The following is a 25,339-nucleotide window of genomic DNA, read 5'->3' on the forward strand; positions in this document are numbered from 1 at the left end:
CCGTGCCTACTGAGCACGGGATTTAACTTTCAAATTGTGTCCTAAGCTAATGCACTTACATGCACCACTAAAAAGATGGTCCTGAGGGGGGAAGCGACATATGCAGGATATCGGGCGCACAATCTTAATGAATCACGGCACAGTGCACTTTCGGTGAACTCCAGCGGCCGGGTAAGTAAATATGTCCCACTATGTCTATATAGAAATAAGTGTCGGGCCAGAGTAATATCACCAAATTTCTTTTGCTGTTCTTTCTCTTTGTCTTTCTGTCACTTAAAGATTCCCCTAAATTCATCTATCGCAAGGGTAAATCTATAGGAAATAGATTAGTGTGGGCTGATTTTAGAAAAATAAAAATCTATAAACAGGCTTTTTTAAAAAGCAAAAAACAGGGAACATTTCTCTGTTTATCTTGTCAGAATTGTAATATCATTAAGGGAGAAAATATTGTACATCCCACAAAAAAAGTACTGATTTCAATTACGGGTTGGTTTACAAGCGTTTCTAAAAACATCATAGATAGGTCAAAACTACGAGACAAGTTAAAGTATGCATTAGTGAACATAAATTGGCGATTAGAAATTATAATAAGACGGTTGAATTAGTAAAAGAGTATGAGAGATAAAGAGAAAGAATAACAAAATAAATTTGTTGAAACTACTGTGGCCCGACACTTCTTTCTTTAGAGATATTGGGCATATTTTTTTAAAACGTGTCCTAAAGTTAGACAGTCTTATTCTGCAGCAGATTCATAGGTGTGTCTGGTGCTGGGTGATAAATCTGTCTTACTATAAGACTGTCTAGTCCTACTCTGCACCTCCTATTAGTTGGCTTACTTTACGCCAGAAAATTAGAACAAAATTCTGTTGGCTCAGGAGTATTTTTGGCGCATGGGCCTTTTTAGTGTGAAGCCATGCCCCCTTTTCACAGGCTGTGCCCCGAGTTAGTCACAGGAGAGCCAGAAAACTGTCTAAAACCCTTAAATGTGGTGCAGACTTTTAGTGCAAACTACACCAGAATTCTGTCATAAATCTCCCCCAATGTGTCCCAGCAGCAATGGGCAGTGATAGAGGAAATAGAAGGGGTTAATCAAAGTTCTATAACACAAACATTATTACAACGTGAGGTATACTGGATATTCCGTCTTGAGACTTTAGCTCCAAAAGGAATGAAAATTGCAATTTTTGGGGTGCTTTTGTAAATGTTGCATGGAATAGGAATTTCGGAGTGGTATTATATTTAAGGTTAGAAATATAGGTATATAAAAATTATTATGAAATAACCACACCATTGTATAATATGTGCTCTATTCCATTATCAGACATACCAATATTAACCTCTTAACGCTCAGTGTCCGATATATCGGACGCTGAGCCGATGCCGGTTCAGCTCAAGATTTGAGCCGAACCGGTATCGGGAAACACGGGGTGCCGGCTGTGACTGATAGCCGGCACCCCAGTGTAACACTGCGGAGTTGTCTCTGATCGCGGGTGATTAACCCGTTAAATGCCGCGGTCATCGCGACCGCGGCATCTAACATGCATATGGGGTGTCTTTCCCCCACGATCGCCCCCCCCCCCCCCGAATCATTTTCGGGGGGCACCGATCACTGCTACGGTATCACTGGGGTCCGATCTGGACCCCAGTGTTACCTGCAGGAACTGCCGGTAAGATGGCGTCTGTGACGTCATCTTACTGGCAGAGTGCCACCCTATGCAAGTGCATAGGCTGACACTGATAATGCCCTGCAATACATAAGTATTGCAGGGTATTATTATGAACAAGCAATCAGATGATTGCTTGTTCATTTCCCATGGTGGAAAAAGTGAAAAAGTAAAAAAAAAAATTATTCAATAAAAAAATAAAGTAATAAATCACCAAAAATGCCCAAAAGCCCCAAAACATATAAAGAGACATATAACTAAAAAAAAAGTCTAAATCATAACACAAACCCCACATATATAGTATCACCTTGCCGTAACAACCCGTAGAATAAAAATAAATAATTATTGAACCCGCACGATGAACGCCGTAAAAGAAAACTGTTATAAACCCTCCAAAAATTATGATTTTTACCTATTCAATCCCACAAAAAATGCTATAAAAAGTGATCAAAAAAACATATGTACTCTAGAATGATACTGGTGCAAAGTACAACGTGTCCCGCAAAAAACAAGCCATCAACCAGCTCCGTAGCCAAAAACGTAACAAAGTTATGCCACTTGGAAGATGGCAATACAAAAATGATAGATTTTTCCCCACAATAGGGTTTTATTTTACAAATTTAGTAAAACGCAAGAAAATATATTCGTGTCTGGTATCCCCGTATCGTATCGACCCATAGAATGAAGATAATATGATTATTAGTCTATACGGTGAACACCACAAAAAAAAAAGTAAAAAAAACAGTAGAGAATTGATGCTTTTCTACTCCTGCTCTCAAAAAGAAGTTCCTAAATTTTCAACAATAGGTGATACCAACCCCAAAATGGTAACATTGGAAAAAGCATCGCATCCCGCAAAAAAAATGCCGTCACATGACCCTAATAGCGCAAAAGCGAAAATTTTACAGCCTTCAAAAGAGGCCAATGAGGAAAGTAAAATCCTGGCAGCTGCAGGGTGCTCCTTCCCTTCTGCGCCTCACTGTGTGCCCATAAAACAAGTCACGGCCACATGTGGGGGGTCTCTGCACTCGGGAGAAATTGTAGAACAAATTGTATGGTGGGTTTTGTATTTTTATCTTTTGGAAATGTGTAAATTTTAGGGCTAAATGAACGTATAACCGGCACAATTTGACTATTCTAAATTTCGCCTCCATTTTGATGTAATTACTATGAAGATCTCAAGGGGTTAACAATCTTCGGAAAATCTGTTTCTGATAGCTTGAGGGGTGCAGATTTTAAATTGGGTTGGTTATATGGGGGGTTTTGATGCTAAATATGTAAATTTTCATTCAAAAGTGTATTTATCCCCAAAATAGTCAATTCTGAAAATCCGGAAAAGCGCTATTCGATTTGTAAGCCGCGTGACATCAAAATAAATTATCCAGACATTTCAAAAATGGTGAAAATGTAAAGTAGACATATGGGAAATGTTATTCAGCAATTTATTTAGGTGGTAAATCTATCTGCCTGAAAACGCAATGATTTCAAATTTCAAAAATGGCAAATTTTTTAGAAAATTCATCATATTTTCTTTTTTTTTGTAAATAAACGCAAAACTTATCAGCCAAAATTTACCACTAAAATGAAGTACAACATGTGGGGAAAAAAACAATCTCAGAATCGTTTTGATAAGTAACAGTGTTCAAAAGTTATAACCATATAAAACGACGCATGTCAGAATCCAAAAAATGGGACTGAGCCTTAAGCTGTAAAATGGCTGCGTCCTTAAAGGGCACCTACCACCACGAATCTACCTATAAAGGCAGATCGGGTGGTAGGTGGATGTATGGGACGTGAGGATAGCCCTTTTTAGAGCTAATCCTCACGTCCCCGCTCGCGTAGCATAAACTTTATTGCCCTAATATGTAAATTTTATTAAGCGGCTACTGGGGCGTGGAGTAGCCGGACACGAGGCTACACGGCGCGGCTACTCCACGCCCCAGTTGCCGCTTTCCCCGCCTACCCTGTGATCTTCGGCGCCCTCGTCCGAGAAGCCGGAGTTCTGCGCATGCGCAGTAACTCCGGCCTCGTTCCCGAGATCGCGCATCCTTGGGCTCCGAGCGCAGGCCCGGGGATGCGCGATCTCGGGAACGAGGCCGGAGTTACTGCGCATGCGCAGAACTCCGGCTTCTCGGACGAGGGCGCGCAGCTGCCAGGAGCTGCGCGCCGAAGATCACAGGGTAGGCGGGGAAAGTGGCTACTGGGGCGTGGAGTAGCCGCGCCGTGTAGCCTCGTGTCCGGCTACTCCACGCCCCAGTAGCCGTTTAATAAAATTTACATATTAGGGCAATAAAGTTTATGCTACGCTAGCGGGGACGTGAGGATTAGCTCTAAAAAGGGCTATCCTCAAGTCCCATACATCCACCTACCACCCGATCTACCTTTATAGGTAGATTCGTGGTGGTAGGTGCCCTTTAAGGGGTTAAAAACAATTGGCAGTATTTATGTTTTTTTTAGAAAGATTTGCATATTGAGCGCTGTATATATTGGTGGTGGGATTGTCTAAATGTTTGAAACTAAATCCCCTGTTCACTAAAATATTCCCTAGTTTATAATACCAAGCCCTGTCATAGTAAAGGCAGTTTTGAGGCCATTTAACCTAACCAAAAGGGTGAAACAGAAAATAACACCCAAACTCGAAAATGCCACTTTTTTGCCATTTTGAAAAATATTAGAAATTCAATAAAAAGTGATCAAAAGGCCATACAGTCCTTAAAATTGTAGCATTTGTAGCATCAAAAGATGCACCCACAGCTCCGTACACCAAAGGAAAAGTTATTAGCCCCAGAATATGGCAAAGTGAATAATTTTTTTTTTTGCACAGGTTTTGCACCTATACAAATTTGTTATCCCCGTGATCACACCGACCCAAAGAATAAAGTAGACACAGTGAAAGCTGTAAAATCCAAGCCCACAAGAAAATGGCACAAATGCAATTTTTCACCAATTTCACTGTATTCTGAATTTTTTCCCACTTAGGCATGGAACATTAAATACTGTCACTACGAAGTGCAATTTGTTATGCATGTAAAAATAAAAAAAGTTACAAGTTTTTGAAGGTGTTGAGTAAAAAATGGAAATGGAAATTTCAAAAGCAAAAAAGGGCCTAGTTGTTAAGGGGTTAATGAATCAGCTTTGACTGGAGTGTTCTATTAACAGAAAACATTTATTTCAATTATTATTTTTTTTTTAGCTGGTAAAATCTGCTGTGCTCAACCAAATGGGCTGCAAACCAGTAAAGCACACCTGCAACTGCACAGGAAGTGGTATAACAGCAGAGTACGAGGATGCTGCCGGCTCTGCTACATTGCGCGCCTACAGCTGACAGCACCAAAACTGGATATGATTTTTTTAAAATATTATGTGGCACCAAGTTCTCACCACTGATCTCTGGTCTTCATAACTAACTGCAACACGACAATACTATTCCATTCATTTAATTTCTTTTCAGTTAAAAAGGCAAAGTTCCCCTATGGCGCCGAGGTTCGTCATCTCTGATTCACAAGAGCTCATCCTTACTTCTCTCTGCTCTGCGGTGGGACTGATTCTGCTGCTCTGCAGCCTCTGCACACTCTGCAAAAAGAGGTACGTCCCGTAACATTTGTTATTCTACTACTAAGCTGGGTGACAGCTAAATGTCCATAAATGTAGAACTTTATCAAACAGAACATCTACTTAAGGGGAATCTTTACCACATGGATGCAGTATTGTACACCAAGCGCCCTTACATGCTGGTGTGTGTCCCCTAAAACAGGATCTATTCTTCCTTTGTCTTCTATCATTCTGGAGAAAAATGTCTTTTAAAGTTGAGGAAAGTTGGGCTCCTGTCTACATCACAGATGCCATTACACTGGTTTTCTGATTGGGGAGAAGAGGGAGGAGTAAGGCAGACAGAGGGGGCTTCTGTGACATAGAAAAGAGCCCCTGAGGCATTAGTTTTAGTGGGCCCCTTTGCAGTGAACTCACCTGGCAGCATTAAAATTTCTGAAACTAAAACCCCTGTTCCCTAAAATATTCCCTAGTTTATAATACCAAACAGCCCTGTCATAGTAAAGGCAGTTTTGAGGCCATTTAACCTAACCAAAAGGGCGAACCTAAACATTTGCTCCCCTCCGCCAAGTAATAAAACTGAAACTAAGGCTGGTGCCACACGTAGTGCTTTGTCTGCGCTTGCAAACGCGCAAACAAAACGCTACGTGTGTCATCACCCTTAAACTCTACAGAAGCTGTAGAACATAATACACACTTCAGCTGCCACATAACCTCATAATACAGAACTTTGCTGCAGCAGAATCTCATAATACACATCTCAGCTGCTGGGGAACCTCATAATACACATCTCAGCTGCTGGGGAACCTCATAATACACATCTCAGCTGCTGCAGAATCCTATAATACACATCACTGCTGCATCAGAACATCAAACACACTTCAGCTGCTTCAATACATCAAAATACACACCTCAGCTGCTGCAAAACCTCATAATACACATCACTGCTGACACCGGGCAGATTCTAGCCTTTTTGTTTCCTCACACACTAGTAGTCAGTGACACAGACCAGGGCCGGATTAAGGTTGGTGGGGGCCCCTGGGCTCAAAATCTGGTGGAGGCCCCCACTAAGTGTAGCGTACATACACGTCCTCCTGCTTCCTTTACACTATCCCAGCAGTAACACAGCTATATACAGCCGCCTCATCCCCAGTAACACCGCTACATACAGCCGCCTCACCCAGTAACAAAGCTACATACAGCCACTTCATCCCCAGTAATGCAGCTACATACAGCCGCCTCACCCCCAGTAACACAGCTACATACAGCCGCCTCATCCCCAGTAACACAGTTACATACAGCCGCCACATCCCCAGTAACACAGCTACATACAGCCGCCTCACCCCCAGTAACACAGCTAAATACATCCGCCTCGCCTCCAGTAACACAGCTACACACAGCCGCCTCGCCTCCAGTAACACAGCTACACACAGCCGCCTCACCCCCAGTAACACAGCTACATACAGCCGCCTCATCCCCAATAACACAGCTACATACAGCCGCTTCATCCCCAGTAACACAGCTACATACAGCCGCCTCACCCCCAGTAACACAGCTACATACAGCCGCTTCATCCCCAGTAACACAGCTACATACAGCCGCCTCACCCCCAGTAGCAGCTACATACAGCCGCCTCAGCCCCAGTAACACAGCTACCTACAGCGCCACAGCATGACACAGTGAGTACTCGTGGTGCTCACAGTACCGAGCCTAGGCGCTATAGACACCTTTGAGTGAAGGGGCGAGGCGCGGTCGGCCGAGCGGGGGGCGCGGACGGACGGGAGTGGGCCGGCGCGGGGCATTACAGCTGCCGGCGACTTTTCATACGTGAAAAGTCGTCGGCTGCAGTTTTTTCTACGCCAGGCCCTGCCTAGTGTAGGATAAACGCTGCACTACTGGCAGCCCGATACATCAAGAGGCAGAAGCCTCTTGATGTATCGGGCTGCGATTTTTGCAGCGGCGGGGCGCCAGCGTATGATAAATATCCCCCATTCAGTATATACAGCATTTACACACACATACGGGAAATACACACACACATTCAGTATATAGAGCATATACATACATTCCATATACACAGTATATACAAAAACCACATCATTCATATATATATATAAATGTACACACATATACAGTGCCTACAAGTAGTATTCAACCCCCTGTAGATTTAGCAGGTTTGATAAGAAGCAAATAAGTAAGAGCCTTCAAACAAGAGCAGGATTTATTAACAGATGCATAAATCTTACAAACCAAAAAGTTATGTTGCTCAGTTATATTTTAATAAATTTTAAACATAAAAGTGTGGGTCAAATATTATTCAACCCCTCAAACCACCAGAATTCTGTTTAGTTCCCCTAAAGCAGTGATGGCTAACCTATGGCACTGGTGCCAGAGGTGGCACTCAGAGCCCTTTCTGTGGGCACTCAGGCCATCACCAGAGATGACTCCAGGTATCTTCCTGCAGTCACAGACAGCCCAGGACTTGCTGTGCACAGAGCTATTTTAAAGTGACAGCGCTCCCTGGGACTATTTTCTGCTTTATTGGTGTCCTCAGGGTGCTGGTATCAATGAAAACTGTTGATACCAGCAAAGGGAGTATAAATCACAAATTAAATTTCTGTGTTGGCACTTTGCGATAAATAAGCGGGTCTTTGTTGTAGTTTGGGCACTCGGTCTCTAAAAGGTTTGCCATCACTGCCCTAAAGTATTAAGAAGTAGTTCAGGCACAAAGAACAATGAGCTTCACATGTTTGGATTAATTGACTATTTAAGACCCTCCCTAAACTTGTGAACAGCACTCATACATGGTCAACATGGGAAAGACAAAGGAGCATTCCAAGGCCATTAGAGACAAGATCATGGAGGGTCACAAGGTTGGCAAGGGGTACAAACCCCTTTCCAAGGAGTTGGGCCTACCTATCTCCACTCTTAGGAGCATCATCCAGAAGTGGAAGGCTTATGGAACTACTGTTAGCCTTCCACGGCCTGGACAGCCTTTGAAAGTTTCCTCCCGTGCCGAGGCCAGGCTTGTCCGAAGAGTCAAGGCTAACCCAAGGACAACAAGGAAGGAGCTCTGGGAAGATCTCATGGCAGTGGGGACATTGGTTTCAGTCAATACCATAAGTAACGTACTCCACCGCAATGGTCTCCGTTCCAGACGAGCACGTAAGGTACCTTTACTTTCAAAGCGTCATGTCAAGGCGCGTTTACAGTTTGCTAATGATCACTTGGAGGACTCTGAGACAGACTGGTTCAAGGTTCTCTGGTCTGATGAGACCAACATCTTTGGTGCCAACCACACACGTGACGTTTGGAGACTGGATGGCACTGCATACGACCCCAAGAATACCATCCCTACAGTCAAGCATGGTGGTGGCAGCATCATGCTGTGGGGCTTCTAATCAGCCAAGGGGCCTGGCCATCTGGTCCGCATCCATGGGAAGATGGATAGCACGGCCTACTTGGAGATTTTGGCCAAGAACCTCCGCTCCTCCATCAAGGATCTTAAGATGCGTCGTCATTTCATCTTCCAACAAGACAACGACCCAAAGCACACAGACAAGAAAACCAAGTCCTGGTTCAAGAGGGAAAAAATCAAGGTGTTGCAGTGGCCTAGTCAGTCTCCTGACCTTAACCCAATTGAAAACTTGTGGAAGGAGCTCAAGATTAAAGTCCACATTAGACACCCAAAGAACCTAGATAACTTGGAGAAGATCTGCATGGAGGAGTGGGCCAAGATAACTCCAGAGACCTGTGCTGGCCTGATCAGGTCTTATAAAAGACGATTATTAGCTGTAACAAGGGTTATTCCACGAAATATTAAACCTAGGGGTTGAATAATAATTGACCCATCATTTATGTTTAAAATTTATTAAAACATAACTGAGCAACATAACTTTTTGGTTTGTAAGATTTATGCATCTGTTAATAAATCCAGCTCTTGTTTGAAGTTTGAAGGCTCTAACTTATTTGCTTCTTATCAAACCTGCTAAATCTGCAGGGGGTTGAATACTACTTGTAGGCACTGTATGCTTATATAAATATATGCATGTATAAACACAGTATATGCATCTATACACAGTATATACATATGTACACAGCAGTAAAACAACAAGCAGCACTCCGAATGGTTAAAGTGAAGAAGTGTTTTATTCCACCATGGATAAGGATGCAACGTTTCGTCTTGCTCTATGAAGACATTATCAAGCATGTCTTCATAGAGCAAGACGAAACGTTACATCCTTATCCATGGTGGAATAAAACACTTCTTCACTTTAACCATTCGGAGTGCTGCTTCACTTGTTGTTTTACTGCTACGACTAACGGGGTTGTCGGACCCCGACGAAGACCTGCACCCTCTAATTTTTTTACACGGTGCCGTTCCACCCTCTGCTTTTTCCTACATATATACACATATACACAGTATATACATATACACACATATACACAGTATATACACATATAAACAGTAGATGAATATATATACAGTATATACACATATACACTGTATATACATATATACACATATACACTGTATATACATATATACACATATACACTGTATATACACATATACAGTGTATATACACTGTATATACATATATACACACAGAAAAACACATATGTATATACTTACCTGTTAGGGTTGACCGGATGCCTGTTCGGGCGGGTGGGGGGTCTTGACGGTGCTTGTTCAGGGAGTGGGGGGGAGTCGGTCGGTTTCTTATTCGGCCGGGTAGGGTAGGGGCGGGGGGGGTGGGTTGGCTGGTGCATGTTTGTGCGTGGGGGAAAGGGATGGGAGCGTGGGGGAAGGGATGGGAGCGTGGGGGAATGGATGGGAGCGGGGGGGGGGGGGAATGCTCCGAGCCGGTGTTGAGCGGGGAGTGAGCGGAGCGGGGAGCCAGAGGCGGTGTTGAGCGGAGCGGGGAGCGAGTGAGCGGAGCGGGGGGCGAGCGGGGTTGCTTGTTTAGGCGGACCTGGAAGCAGTCACCTGTGCCGGAGGGGGGGCGGAGTGACTCCCCATGCAGCAGGATGAGTGGGCGTGCAGTTTATGCAGGGGCTGGATCGCCGTGGAGGCGCTCACCAATGCCCGGAGGCGGCGTTCGGCTCATGAGGGGGGGCACGGGAGGTGCGATCTGGTGGGGGCCCCTAGGGGGGGCCAGATGGTGGGGGCCCCGGGGCTCGAGCCCCGGGAGCCCCGCCTATAATCGGGCCCTGACACAGACATTTGTAGTATCTAGTACCTTACAGGTGACAATCTGCTCCATCAGGAAGAAGACTTCTTTACGATTTATTCACAGTCTTCAGCTCCATACATTGCAACTCCACACGGCGGCCCTAAAAATACCACAGTCATTTACAATATAATGGATCTTGTTCCTAAATATATATTATACTCAACACACCACTAAACACACTATTCCCCACATAAAACATCCTTTATATAGCCCCTATATACAGATCCCCCATAGATAGTTTATAGAGCCACAGCCCACACAGTATACAAAGCCACCACTCCAGTATATACACAGCATCCTCCATAGTACCATGTACAATCCCCCAAAAAGTAATAAACCTGGTACTTACCTCCAGAACACAACGCTCCCCTGCAGCTCCCCTTCTCCTGGAGCCAGCAGCCACGCTTTCTGTAGTGACACAGGCCGGCGTGCATGATGAAGCACTCTGGCACTCCTGCAGAGTGCTGCGCACAGGTGCTGTACTGCCCCTCTCTACCTATTAATCACATCGGTGCCTTAAAGGCGCTAATGTACTTGATTTTTCAGGTAGTGTGGACTTGCCAGCATTTGGCCTCCTACAAGGGTCCGCAATTTGCCGCCTGAGGCACAGACTTCATCCCACCTCGTAGCAGATGCAGCCCTATCTCCTTCTCACGTACATTTGAGGTGATTAATATTTTAGTCTATAAACCAGCACACATTCACACATGCAGAAAGACATATATACAGGCAGAAATACATGCAGGCAGACACCCATACAGGCAGGCACACATGTATAGAGGCCAGGGGCGGACTGGGAATTTAAAGTGGCCCTGGAAAAAACTGTAAAAGTGGCCCCATTCTGTGGGCGGGGTCAAAACAAGTAGGTGTGGCCTTGTGATGTGGCTGGAGTTACTAAACCCCATACAAACTGTTAATAGATGGTCTAAATCAACATGTACACCGCAGAGAAAGAGACTCATACTGCCTCCTTGTAAAGGAATAACACTTCTATTTTAAAAGCACACAACTTAATACTGCCATATATGTACACTATAAACCTACTACAATACCTTCTCCAATTAACAAGAATGTAACTACTATAATACTACTGCCCCTAAGTAAAATATATTGTAATACTGCTCCCATATGTACAAGAATATACCTACTATAATACTGCCCCCTATGTACAAGAATATACCTACTATAATACTGCCCCCTATGTACAAGAATATAAGTACTATAATACTGCCCCCTATGTACAGGAATATAACTACTATAATACTGCCCCCTATGTACAAGAATATACCTACTATAATACTGCCCCCTATGTACAAGAATACAACTACTATAATACTGCCCCCTATGTACAAGAATACAACTACTATAATAGTGCCTCCTATGTACAAGAATACAACTACTATAATACTGCCTCCTATGTACAAGAATATACCTACTATAATACCCCCCTATGTACAAGAATATAACTACTATAATACTGCCCCCTATGTACAAGAATACAACTACTATAATACTGCCCCCTATGTACAAGAATACAACTACTATAATACTGCCCCCTATGTACAAGAATACAACTACTATAATACTGCCCCCTATGTACAAGAATACAACTACTATAATACTGCCCCCTATGTACAAGAATACAACTACTATAATACTGCCCCCTATGTACAGGAATATACCTACTATAATACTGCCCCCTATGTACCAGAATATAACTACTATAATACTGGCCCCTATGTACCAGAATATAACTACTATAATACTGCCCCCTATGTACAGGAATATGGCTACTATTACTAGTAACCAGCAACCCCGCCCCCCCCCCCCCCCAGTATATAGCCAGCCACCCAACCCCCGGTATACAGTCAGCGTGCCACCCGAGTATACAGCCAGCCCAGTGTAATAAATATATATAGCCAGTCCTCCTAGTATATTAAGTCCGCCCTGTATACAGCCAGACTGCCCCTGCCCCAGTGTACAGCCAGACAGCCCATAGCCCCAGTATACAGCCAGCCCATAGCCCCAGTAAACAGTCTGCCAGCCCATAGCCCCAGTATACAGCCTGCCAGCCCATAGCCCCAGTATACAGCCTGCCAACCCATAGCCCCAGTATACAGCCTGCCAGCCCATAGCACCAGTATACAGCCTGCCAGCCCATAGCCCCAGTATACAGCTTGCCAGCCCATAGCCCCAGCATACAGCCTGCCAGCCCATAGCCCCAGCATACAGCCTGCCAGCCCATAGCCCCAGTATACAGCCTGCCAGCCCATAGCCCCAGTATACAGCCAGCCAGCCCATAGCCCCAGTATACAGCCCCTGCCCCAGTATACAGCCAGTCAGCCCATAGCCTCAGTATACAGCCAGACAGCCCCTGCCCCAGTGTACAGCCCCTGCCCCAGTATACAGCCTGCTAGCCCATGGCCCCAGTATACAGCCCCTGGCCCAGTATACAGCCAGACTGACCCTGCCCCCGGTATACAGCCCCTCTCCCAGTATACAGCGCTAGCACAGTACATAAAAATAAAAACACATGAAACTCACCTCTCCGATGCCTGCTCACCTTCTTGATTCAGTCCGGCCGCGGTGACAGCTCCGTACAGGCCGGCGTCGCACAGACCATGACGTCAGCCGCTTGCCGACGTCATGGTCTCTGCGACGCCAGCCCGTACAGAGCTGTCACCGAGGCCGGACTGAATCAAGAAGGGGAGCAGCGTTGGGGAATCGGAGAGGTGAGTTTCATGTGTTTTTATTTTTCCACCGGCCCCACCAGTCCCAGATCGGCCCCGGACCGGCCCAAAACCAAACGGCCAGCCGGGATTTCTCCCGGTGGGTCTTATGGCCAGACCGCCCTGAGGCTAACACACACATACCGACAGACACACATGCAGGCAAACACATCAGCACACATACAATACACTCATTATGTGGATATGTAATACACACCCATACCTGTCATCACAAACCCTGTAATGTCTGCAGCAAATCCTGGTATCACATAGAGCAGTCTCCACTCGGGGGAGGGGTTTAACTATAATGCACTACATCACACAGGGCTACGAATTGTTGAGTGGCATGTGTCTGTACCGTGCCTTGTCTGAGTTAATTCGAGTGGGGGATAGTGATGGGTCGTTTGCAGGCGAGCAGGCACAAGGAGCCGACTCCCTTCAGTGAGCAGATAGCTCACTTAACCACACCCCTAGCTCACCATGCCCCCTTTAACCCGATAAAATCCAGTAAAAGGGGTTTTCCCACAAACAAAAGTTATGCCCTATCCACAGGTTAGCCTCTCTGAGATGGTTTCTCACCACCACACTGGCCATACTGAATGTGTCATATATGTTACTGGTGTACCATGTGCAACACCCCTGCCAATGCACAGGCAAGATGGTTGTTGCGAATAGTGCCCTCTCCATGCTAGGAGCTGTTAGGAAGACTGATCTCCTCTCTAGGAGGTCTCTTAAGGCTATATATATATATTCACACACATGTATGGGGGACGTATATACGGCCGATATACGTCCCCCATACACTCCTATGGGCTCACGGCCCTGTACGGGAGCGGTACGGTGCAGCACACGTGCGGCACCGTACCGCTCCGTAGCACAGGAAAAGATAGGACATTTCCTATCTTTTCCCGTATTACGGTGCCATGTGCTGTATCTCCCTATGGAGAGGGGCGGGGATGAGCAGCGCTCATCCCCTGCTCCTCTCCGCAGGGCCGATGTATGACCGCCTTACTACGGTACGGCGGGCATACATCGTGTGAATGTAGCCTTATACAGGAGAACTTTGTAATTGCAGCTGTAGCCACTGCCTGGTTAAGCATGCCAAATATTATTGTCCATTGATATTCTTTGTAATATTGTAAAGCAAGCTGGAAGCTAGCTGGAGGCTAGTTGACGGGAGCACAGGGCAAACCTAGTCATAGAGTGAAAGACTCCATCTTGGAGCACATGTCAGCAAAGCAAGCAGAGTAGAGTGCAGTTGCACCATGCCAGTGTCTTAATACCAGGAACCACAGGTGCCTCAGGCCACTGCCTAGCGCCCAGGGCAAGTCAGCAGACTAAGCCCCCCAGAGCAGAGGTCCACAATTCGGACTCAGCTCCACCTTTACACCTGAAGTTACTACCAGGCTGTGAGCTACTGTCCTGCGGACCAGCTATCTCGGTAAACCTTCCAGCTTGTTGAATCTGCTACTGTTTGGCTGTTGCCTGCCGTTTGAAGTTGAATAAAGAACTGTAAGTTGATTTGCACAACGTGCCTCCGTGTAATCCCTGGATCATCCAAGGACTCCTATATATACATCAGGGGTTGCCCCAGGGTGGAACCTATTGCATCAGCCTCTCCCTCCATATTTCTTGCACACACCACCTGTTGGAGACCTGCCAGGCTGTAGGTCTGTCCTCCGGTCCCAATACCAAGCACCGTGACCATAACGTGCCCGAGGCCGCAATAAGCCAGCCACTCCAATCTACAGACACCAAAGAAAGCCTAGGCCTCGGGATGTTTCACATGCACCAGAGTGTGTTACACCCCCCACAGATCAGTATGACCAGCCATGTACTGATTGCCTCCATGTTCTGCCATTTGGCATGGCTGCTTTCTACCACAAACAGTGCTACACTTGGCTGCAGTTTGTGCTGGTATTGTAGTTGGTATTGCCCTAGGTGCCCTACATATGACACAGACGTATCACACTGTATGCTTATACGGTGGGATACGTCGTTTGGTGACTCCTCCTCCCCTGAGTGTACAACGGTAGCAGGTGGTGATTGGGTGCCGCCGATGTACTGGATGTTTCCCCAGCAATGTCACTGTCATTATCCACTCAGCAGGGCTGAAGGAGGGATGAAACACGTTGCATCCACTCCCCAAATGCTTCAATTGCCTCCAATGAGCAGGATGTATAGACGTAGCTTGCTGCATCTTTCCATCCTGTCTTTTTCACAGTATGTGTTGTATACTGTTCAGATCGAGGCAACAACTATGCCACCGTCAGTCAGTACATGCCAATGGGTACAATCAGCATGTACGATGAGCTTCCTGACGTATATATGCTTAGTGTGTACCAAAATTGTGATATGAGCCTTACAGCAGCCTCATGGCCTTTTGACAATTCATTCATATGTATGGAGAGTTTTTGAGATATGCTCTGTGTAGAGAGGAGGTGTATGTAAATCTATTGTTAGTAGTGGATAGACTAATGCTTAGAATAGTTCCTTAAAATGATAGTTCCATAAAAATTCCAGCGGTCAGAACAGGTTACATTCGATTATTTGCAAATTTGCAGTGTAAGGCTATATTCACACTGCCGTTGCCCGCCCGTACCGTACCGTAGCGGGCAACGGCAGTGTACGGGGAGAGGAGGAGGAGGTGAGCCCAGCTCACCCCCGCCCCTCTCCATAGCAACCTATGGCGCACGGCGCCGTATTACGGGAAAAGATAGGGCAGGTCCTATCATTTTCCCGGGTACGGAACGGTACGGTGCCGCACGTGTGCGGCACCGTACCGCTCCCGTAGGGTGCCGTGCGCCCATAGAAGTGTATGGGGGACGTATATCGGCCGTATATACGTCGGCCGTATATACGTCCCCCATACGTTAGTGTGAATGTAGCCTTAGGCCTAATGATGTTCTCTTCTGTTGTTATCCTGTCATTATTGTTTGGGATGTAAATGAGACTACTGCACAGAAATCCCTTACAGAAGAATCAAGCATCCATCTATTCCTAAACCCACTGTCCAGAGGGAGAATTGCAGGATATAGTAATTTTTGTGTAATTAAGATGGCATGGAAAATGTTTTTAAAATATTCTTACATTTCCTAAAGAAATTTTTCATGGTTAAAATATATATCTATACTTTCCCTCGAAGGGGATACGTTTTTATTTTTCTTCTCTCATCAGGAAGAAGAGGAGGATGCGGAATGTATGTTCTGGTGGAGTTGCCCTTGTTGACGTGGTAAATAAAAAAAAAATTTGAAAAGGGTAACTTATGTTTACAAATAGTCAAAATACATGTAGACCATAATTTGCTAGGCAAAAACATGAATAAACTGTTCATAGAATAGTTCATTAAAATGAGATTTTTAAGATGAGAGTTTTTCCGATGCAGTTTTTGATGCCCAAACCTGGAATACAGTAACAGTAGGAGGAAGAGCAGCACCTTTAAATTATTTGTCTCAACCCATTATGATCTACACCTGCTTTTGGGTTCAAAAATGCAGGGGTGAGGAGTTTTTGCAGCTCAAAGATGTGTTTGAACCTATTTTCAATCAGGAATAAGCAACATGTGTTTTGTATTGTTTGATCAATTAATCAATTTATGTTTCTCCCACCACTTTTGCTTGCATGAGATATAATAAGAGTCTCTGGCTGCTTAGTATATCTGGTAGACATCTTCACTGTCGTACCTGGCGTAGAATTTCTCTATAGCCAGCGACAGTAACTGAAGTATGCTATAGCTAGCGCACTGGCTGTTCATGGCCCAGTACACGCCTCTCTACACTCCCTTGGCGTGGAATTGGCGTCAAGTGGAAAATAGTCACAATTCCTGACCTTACACCAGGAATTGTGACTTTATCAATCCCCTCCCCTATGGTGCTCATTTCTGATTGCAAGCGTTTAGGTCTTAGGGTGACCACACTTGTCACAAGCTGAATGTGGATTTGCCATGCAGCAAATCTGTAGTATTATTCAGTAGCATTGGAATGTATGGGATTGATAAAAGCAGAAAAAAAAACTTTGATCGGCAGCAAATAAGGGAACATCATTTAATGTTGCTTATCCCACGGCAGAAATTAAAGGTAACCTGTCACCAGGGACTTCATTTTCACTAAAGACAGGTTGCAGAAGCCCATTACACCTGCAGTAGTAGTCACAGGGGTTGGGCTTCGGTTGGGCTTCGCATTTCAAAAAGCAGCATGTGACTTGTCTGTGCTGCAGAATCCTCAGCTCTTGGCCTCCACCTTTGTGCTCCTGAACAGCTCCACCCCCTCCCACTGATTTCAGCTCACCACGCTGTGACCTCTGTGAAGGAGCAGTAGGGAGGAGCTGCACAGGAGCACAAAGGTGGGGGCCAAGATCTGAGGATTCTGCAGCACAGACAAGTCACATGTTGTTTTTTGAAATGCATCCAAACCAAAGGATTCAAACAGAGGATTCTGACAGGCTGCAAGGTAACACACAATTATAGTGTAATGCAATTACTTAGAGAAGGCAGAAAGGCATATGTGAAAAGCAGCTGTAATAGGCTTCTGTAGTGAAAATTAGGTCCCTGGTGACAGGTTCCCTTTAACCTTTACAATACACAGGATGATATACGCCCACTGGGCATTTAAAAATTGTGGCATTACATGGTTTAGAACCAACTGATTGCTTGCTGGCTTCTAAATTACCCACAGCCATTCTGCAACACATGCAGATACCCTGAGGCCACATTCACACGTTGCATTTTGGTTGCATTTTGGTTGCATTTAAAATGCATTACAACAGTTGAGGAGAGGTGATTTGCCTAATTACATTACTGTTAACACCGTAAACGTGATGTTAATGCAGATGTTAATCACATTATGCATTAACATATGTAACATCACATTAACAAATGTAAACAGTAATGTAATTAGGCAAATCACCTCTCTCCTCATCTGTGGTAATCCTTTCCAAAACGCAATGAAAATACAACCAAAACGCAATGTGTGTAAAAGTGGTGCTGTCACATGCATTCATGGTGTGTTCTTGGTATGTTTTTAAACTAAAACAACTAAAAGCACAACAATTTTAACCCCTTGGCGCACCAGGACGTTATAGTACGTCCCCGGGGCTAGATGCTTAGCGCACGGGGACGTTCAATAACGTCCTGCTTCTGGCACCGGCTCACGAACGGAGCCGGTACCAGAAGCAGCGGCTGTCAGCTGTCTAGTACAGCTGACAGCCTGCGCTAACACCCGCGATCGGAGCCGGCTCCGATCGCGGGTGTTAACCCCTTACACGCCGCGGTCAAACATGACCACGGCATGTAAGGGTGTTTGCGCTGTGGATCGGATCCCCCGTGCCGCTTACCGGGGGATCCGATCCACTTCTGGGCAGCTCCGAAGACTGGCATGTGCCCCGGAGCTGCCCGGTCTCCATGGCAGTCAGACCCCTTCCGGGTCTGACTGTAAACTGTCTGAGCATGCGCAAGCTTGCTCAGACAGTTTACACTGCTCTACATTACAATAGTATTGTAGAGCAGTGTATTGAACTTAAACCAGTGATCAGAGCATCACTGGTTCAAGTTCAAGTATGTATAATTAAAAAAAAGTCAAAAACACTAAAGTTAACACATTAGAATAAATAAAAAATAAATGCATTAAAATATAAGCCCCTAAAATGTCACTTTCCTATAAAAACACTTAATAAAGTATAAAAAACACAAAACCCCCCCGCATATTTGGTATTGCCGCGTCCGTAACAATCTGTATAATAAAACAGAATCGTTACTGGACCCGCACGGTACACGCCATAGAAAAAAAACGCAAAAACGTTCCGAAAAAAGATCATTTTTAATTAATACCCTATAAAAAAATGTGTGATTGCGGTCTAATTTGTACTCTGGACTGATTATGCTTTAAGGTTTTTCTGTCTTCGGCTCGCTGCATCAATAACTTTTACCTCTGTCCTTTCAGACATTACTTCGACAGACTCAACTACGTTCACTCAGCAAGTCTGACACCAAACTGCATGAAATCAAGAGGCCACGACCAGGAGATCCCCGTAAGTGTGTATCGTCTACTGCATTTTCCAAGGACTGTCAGTCTTGATAAATATATCCCCTGTGTGCATACAGAATACTACATACCGTATACAGATCCTTGCAGGCTTTATCATACTTTAGAGCTGCACTCACTATACTGCTGGTGAAGTCACTTCTAAAAACTGTCTAGAATTGTCCTCCTTACCTACAGCAACTGAAAATTAAATCTGAGCTATGATTGGTTGCTACAAAGATAAGTTTACTGTTATTATCAGGACTTTACAATTATCAGGAATTGCACACCAGTTTTTGGCTTGCAAGTCCTTAAATATTTTCCCCTTCATGCTACCTCCGCACCAAGTGGGAATTCCTGCTTGTCCTTATTATATGGGCTGTGTACTTTAATAAGTTTGCAGGCTGTGGTGCAAATCTATGCCATGTAGGATAAATGTCCCCTTTTTGTACATATATCTCATTACTTATTCTATACCGATTATAAGTTACATTGTGTGTTATACTCCAGAACTGCACTTATTATTTATCTAGTACATTGATGGCGAACCTTTTGGAGACCAAGTGCCCAATCTGCTGTATCACAAGTTTTAATCGTATTGGCATACTGAGTTCACCAAAGCAATAGAAAGGTGATGGAGAAATTTGGATTGTAGCTACCCTCCAGGGTCCCCTGAGGAGGAAGGATCAGGAGACCCAGAGCAGGAGCTCCAATGACAAGCTATCTCTATCCACACCTTCTTGCTTCTCCTGTAGTCCTGGCAGCCAAATAGCGCTGAGCATGGCACTTCCTGGGCTGTATTGGATCACAGGAGAAAGCCTTGAGTCCTAGCTGGCAAACTCTGTGTTGGGGTGGTAGCTTGAGTACCCACAGAAAGGGCTCTGAGTGCCACCTCTTGCACCCGTGCCATAGGTTCGCCACTACTGATCTAGTAGATATTCTGTTTTAGATACATATTATTATATATGCAATACTGATCTTGAATTACATCCTGTGTTTTACCCCAGTGCTTCATTCTGGTCCCTGTTGCTATAGGCCTTATAACTAGTCTTATATATGGACCAGAGCTGCATTTATACACCTGCAGAATATCTGTCAGAATTCATTTTAACATGTTCCTGACTGAGTTTGACTGCTTGTCTTTTATTACCTAATTCAGAACTGAGGCCAGTCAGTATGGATCCACTGTACCATCTCCCTCAACGACCAGCAATGAATGCCTCATCCAGAGAGGATGCCACCTACTCTAATTTAAACTACAACCCTAAGAACTCCCTGTATGAATGTGTGGGGTCTCGGGCAGATAGGGAGCCATCGCTAAGTGAGTCTCAAGTCAATATAGTTACAGCTGAGTATGCCTGTGTTCGGAAGGTAAAAAAAGCTGCAAACCCGAGGTCCCAACACATCACAGAAGATAAGAGCCAACTACCGCCACCTTCTCTAGAACCCTGCATTCCAAGCCGACCAGCCGACCTGAACGTATGTGTTGTCAATGTACTTGGGAACAATCTGCTCTGTTATTTAATCTTCCTAGAAAGGTGGTCTCTAGTGCAGATAACACATGGGTTGCCACACAGCATTTTACACAACTTTTCCAAAAGCCCATAAGATGACAAAAGCATATGTGCTATTGTCATGTTGGGGAAATGTGTAGATCAGATAATATAGCAACTATGTTAAAGTACCAGGTTCCCTGCCAACATCCCTCCTGAAGTCCAGGGGGGCCAGAATTTAAACTTAAAAAATGTCTCCTCGATCACTCTGCATGCCGAATTCCATCCCCTCTGTGATGTCAGATCACTGCTGTATACATTGTCGGTGGCAGGGCTAGCAGCGGTGAGCTAACGTCACAAAGGGATAAAATTCGGCGTGTGGGCTGACGTGATCCAGGAGAAGGCATTTTTTTAATTTGAATCCCAGCCTCCCGGACTTCAGGAGGGATGTTGGAGGGGAGTCAGGTACTTTAGTATAATGCCTATATGCTTTTGTCATCTTATGGACTTTTGGAACATGTGATAACCATAAAGTTGTGCGTTGGTGACAGGTTCCTTTAAAAACTCTGAGAAATGTATGCCCTTCTCTTTCCTTTCAAAGACTAAATTTAAGTTATAAAAGGATTTTTTTTATTGATAACCTATGTTTATAATAGGTGAACACTATCATATAGGATTAACACATGGCAATCTTGGAGATGTTTGTGAGAGTTGAACCCCCTTCTGTACTATACAATGTATAGTAGGTCAGATTTGTATTATAGATCAGTGCCATTCAATTGAAGGCCTCACATAGCTTTGTAAACAGAAAAATCAAAAAGATATGGCATGTGGAAGAAATGGGGATGCAAAAACCTAGAAAAAAACTGGGCTTGAAAGTGTTAATCCACCCAAATGTGATTTCCTCTTCCTGGCCATGGCTTCAAAGGGGTTTTCCAACCCCAAACAGTAATGAATGTTCATGTTTTTAGCCTTCTAGTGCTCTCACCACATAGATACTGTTGATCTAGAAACTTGTAGCAGAATTAAGATTTGAGACACAATGCTATATTGAATATCAGCAATTTTGCTAATAAATAAAGCATTAATCGCATAACACCAGTAACTTTTCCAGTTTTTCAGTAGAGTAGTACTTTAGACCATGTATTAGTTAGTCGAGTTTATGACTGAGTTTTCTGGGGTCCTGTGTAGCCAACACCCGTTTTCATGAGTGCACACGCCTTTCTGGACAAGTCAGAAAACTGACTAAAAATGGTCTAAAACCCTCAATAAATTTGACGAGCGGCACACTACTGAATTCTGACATAGCTAGATTGATATTTATATGTGGGTTTGAGAAAAAGCACCCACACACATTTCCATCTCTGTAGTGCTTGATTCAAGTCACTCATCTTCACTCCTATTCAAATGCGAGATGATATGCAGTTACTTGGTTCCTGTTTCATTCTCTGTTTATAAGCTCCCGAAAAAAACTGATCTGGGAAGGGTAGGGGTATCCCGGCTGTTGGACACAAAGGAATTTTCTATTTTACGGATGTTATATGTCCAAACTTTTAGCAGTCTGAAAGATGGACACAAGATGGACACCTGAAAGCTCCTCAATTTATAATGCCCCTGCTTAGAACACTCCCTTTTGTGGCCTCCCTTACCCTCACCTCTCCTTTTCCTCTGGATTAGGTCTTTGCTTCTGTCTTTGTTACCACTACTATAGGCAGCTCTGAACCAGTGACAGTTTTAGGTAGCAGCCCATGAGATCTCTTTAACTATACCTTTGTCTGTGTTGTTAGTAGCTGCAGGACTGTGAACAATGTAATCATATTACTGCATTAATGGTGTGAGACCTTCACTGAACAAGCACAGCTGCTCCCTCCTGCTGTGAGTAAAAATAGCAGCAGGCATCTGGTTAGATATTACAGCAGAGGGGAGCAGCAGGAAACAGTTTGAATGCAGAGGTTAAAGCTGTGTTAGGAGACACAGAATTCCAAGTCCAGCTACAATCTTGGAATATAAATACATTTCTCACAGCCTTGCTGGTGCAGGTATAGTCCTCCAGAGCTGCTATCTTACACTGTCTTACACTGGAACTTTGTATGGTCACAATTGCTAGTAGACTTGCATTGTTTGATATGTGCAGTACTGATTGTGTCCAGCAGATGGTAATTTCACTATTTCTCTCTTAGAAATATATGTAAGGACTTACATAATTGAGCTTAACTGGGGAGAGTACATCTAAACTGCACTTACTGAAAACATAACTGATGTATCTCGACTCAAGAACTCCTTACATCATCTATAGCAAAGATGCTTGGACCAGAGCTGTTTTCATTCTGTGAAATGCGGTTACCACACCATTATCCCCTCAGCCCTTGCACTGGTGCAAAAAAAAAGAAATAATTGCAATGTGAAGTGATCCACATGTCCACATGGGGTTGATTTTTTCCTATTTTGTCTTGCAGCTTGAAGAAATGTACTCAAAAGTACAGAAGAAAAAGAGGCTGCTGGGCACAGAGATCACAGAAGGGTTAATAAAGGCGAGTAATGAAGATCTCCTTCACCCTGGAAGTCCGATTTGCGAACCTGACGAAAACCTCTATGAGACTATAAGCGAGATGAGCAGCCATCAAACTAACTACAGCCCTGCTTATGATACCTATGCTTAAAGGGATACTTTGTGTTTCAAGTCTGCATCATTTTCAAAATGTCTGTTTGCTGTTGGATATTGGAACATTGGACATAGTTGAGGGTTTCTTAATAGTGTGTGCTGTTACTGCTGGGTTGACAGCAAACACCGATTTTGAAAATGGGCAGGAATTGAAGCACATAGTACATTAGAAAGTTGCAGATTTTTTGACCATTTAACACATATTCTTTATTTGTGCTTGATTTAAAGGAGAAATCAAATTTGGGGATGTAGTCTGGAGTAATGGAAAGAAAATCAAAGCGAACCTGTCACCTGGAATGTAATTTTTATCTGGTGACAGGTTCCAATAACCTATATATGCAGATTTATAAAATGCCTTTGTCAGTATTCTGAATCATTTCAGTAGTTTGTATAAGTTTATTTAACATCACCTGGCTCCTTGCCGGCATTGTGTGGTGAGTTCCAGAGGGGGCAGTGTGTGGTGAGAGGGGCCAGCTGCTGCCTGTGTGTGCCTGTTATCAGTCTCCTCTCATCCAGCTCCTCCCCACTACCTGTCATGTGCATTGAACAGGCCGAGGAAGGAGTGAGATGTTGTGGATTATAGGAAGAATGCATGAGGAGACACAGGCACACACAGATTGCATCTGCACCTACCGCGGGACTCATCACATGCTACTGACAGGGAGCCAGGTAATTTAACTTAAACTTATATAAAGTACTGAAATGATTAAGAATGCTGACAAAGGCATTTTCACAATCTGCATACCATAGGTTATTGGAACCAGACATAAGCTAAAAATGACATTCTTGGTGCACATTCCAAGGTTGTACTGAAAAAAATGGATACAATACAAGGATAGTATCCCTATAATATATTTTTCTGCATTCTCATGAATAATATAAAAATAATAATCTTTATTAAAGGTAGATTCACACAACCGTCTAGGAGGACGTACATGTGGACATATAGATGAGAATGGCGGCTGTATAGTGCCACACATGTGGCATCGTTCTGTAAACGGGTGAATGATAAAGCATGCTGCCGCTGTTTTCTATGGAGAGGGGAGGGTTCACTATATGCCTGCCCGGTCGCATACATGTGTGTGAATGTACCCTTATATAGCGCCATCATATTTTGTAAAGCTTTACAAATCAATATTTTCACACCAAGCACATAATCGCTGCTTGAGCTCGGTGTAGACATCATGTATGAGTTGCTGTACGTGGTCTCTAGGGGGGCCCTTGTGGTGTCACTTTCCCATATGAGAAGACTAGTAATATAAACCATACATTAAAGTTGGGGGCCTGGCACAGACTTTGCACTGGGGCTCATCAGCTTCAAGTTACGCCACCACTGCCAATAAGGATCCCACTATCGTTACCATCAAGCTTTTTCTGAGTTCCTAAAAGCCCATAGCAGTCCCTGCAGTTACAGTCCATTACCACTACACATAGTAAGGAGTCATCTGCTGTACTGCCTGCGCTAGTAGTAAAACTGAGAGCAGATATTATTCCTGTCCTTGTTTGCAGTTGGGACAGTCTTTTGTATTGTCATTGGGGCATGAGTGGACCTCACCCACTGATAAAACGCGGGCCACAAGAAAACAAACCAGGAACCCATTGTTTGCATCTTAACGCAAGCGTTGTAGGCGTGCAGGTAGGTTACTGCGCGGCAGTTACACGTTCCATCTGCATTGCATTTAAAAGCGCATTCCAGGCCTAATCGCATATGAGAATCGAGCGCCCAGACGGAAAGTGTGAACACGGCCTTAGTGTTTGTGGCTTTACTCTGTGACACTGACATGCAGAATATGTCTGGGTCTAGTGATGACAACCCTTCCCCATAGGAGTATACCTATAAGAATATCTAGGCCTTTACATGGGCGGTGACAATTGTTGCACTATTATTTTTATAATGGATTAAAATGCATTCTAAGTAAATTGTCTGTGTCGTGTTCTGTACAACATCCTATTCATCTGCTGCTTGTGACCGGGGGGAGGACGTTCTG

The 25,339-nt window shown here is 44.3% G+C and overlaps 1 protein-coding gene across 1 annotated transcript in view; it reads left to right on the forward strand.

The window, feature by feature from the left end:
• Positions 1-25,271, forward strand: part of LIME1 (Lck interacting transmembrane adaptor 1) — a 27,214-nt gene extending 1,943 nt beyond the window's left edge. The window contains exons 2-6 of the mRNA XM_072110852.1: positions 5,116-5,249; positions 16,357-16,411; positions 19,116-19,203; positions 20,356-20,675; positions 23,146-25,271. Of these exons, the coding sequence (XP_071966953.1) occupies positions 5,116-5,249; positions 16,357-16,411; positions 19,116-19,203; positions 20,356-20,675; positions 23,146-23,349 (801 nt within the window). The 3' untranslated portion in view covers positions 23,350-25,271. The remainder of the gene's footprint in view (positions 1-5,115; positions 5,250-16,356; positions 16,412-19,115; positions 19,204-20,355; positions 20,676-23,145) is intronic.
• The last annotated feature ends 68 nt before the right edge of the window (positions 25,272-25,339 follow it).

The sequence above is a fragment of the Engystomops pustulosus genome, chromosome 6, assembly GCF_040894005.1.
Source record: "Engystomops pustulosus chromosome 6, aEngPut4.maternal, whole genome shotgun sequence".
Classification (NCBI taxonomy): Eukaryota; Metazoa; Chordata; class Amphibia; order Anura; family Leptodactylidae; genus Engystomops; species Engystomops pustulosus.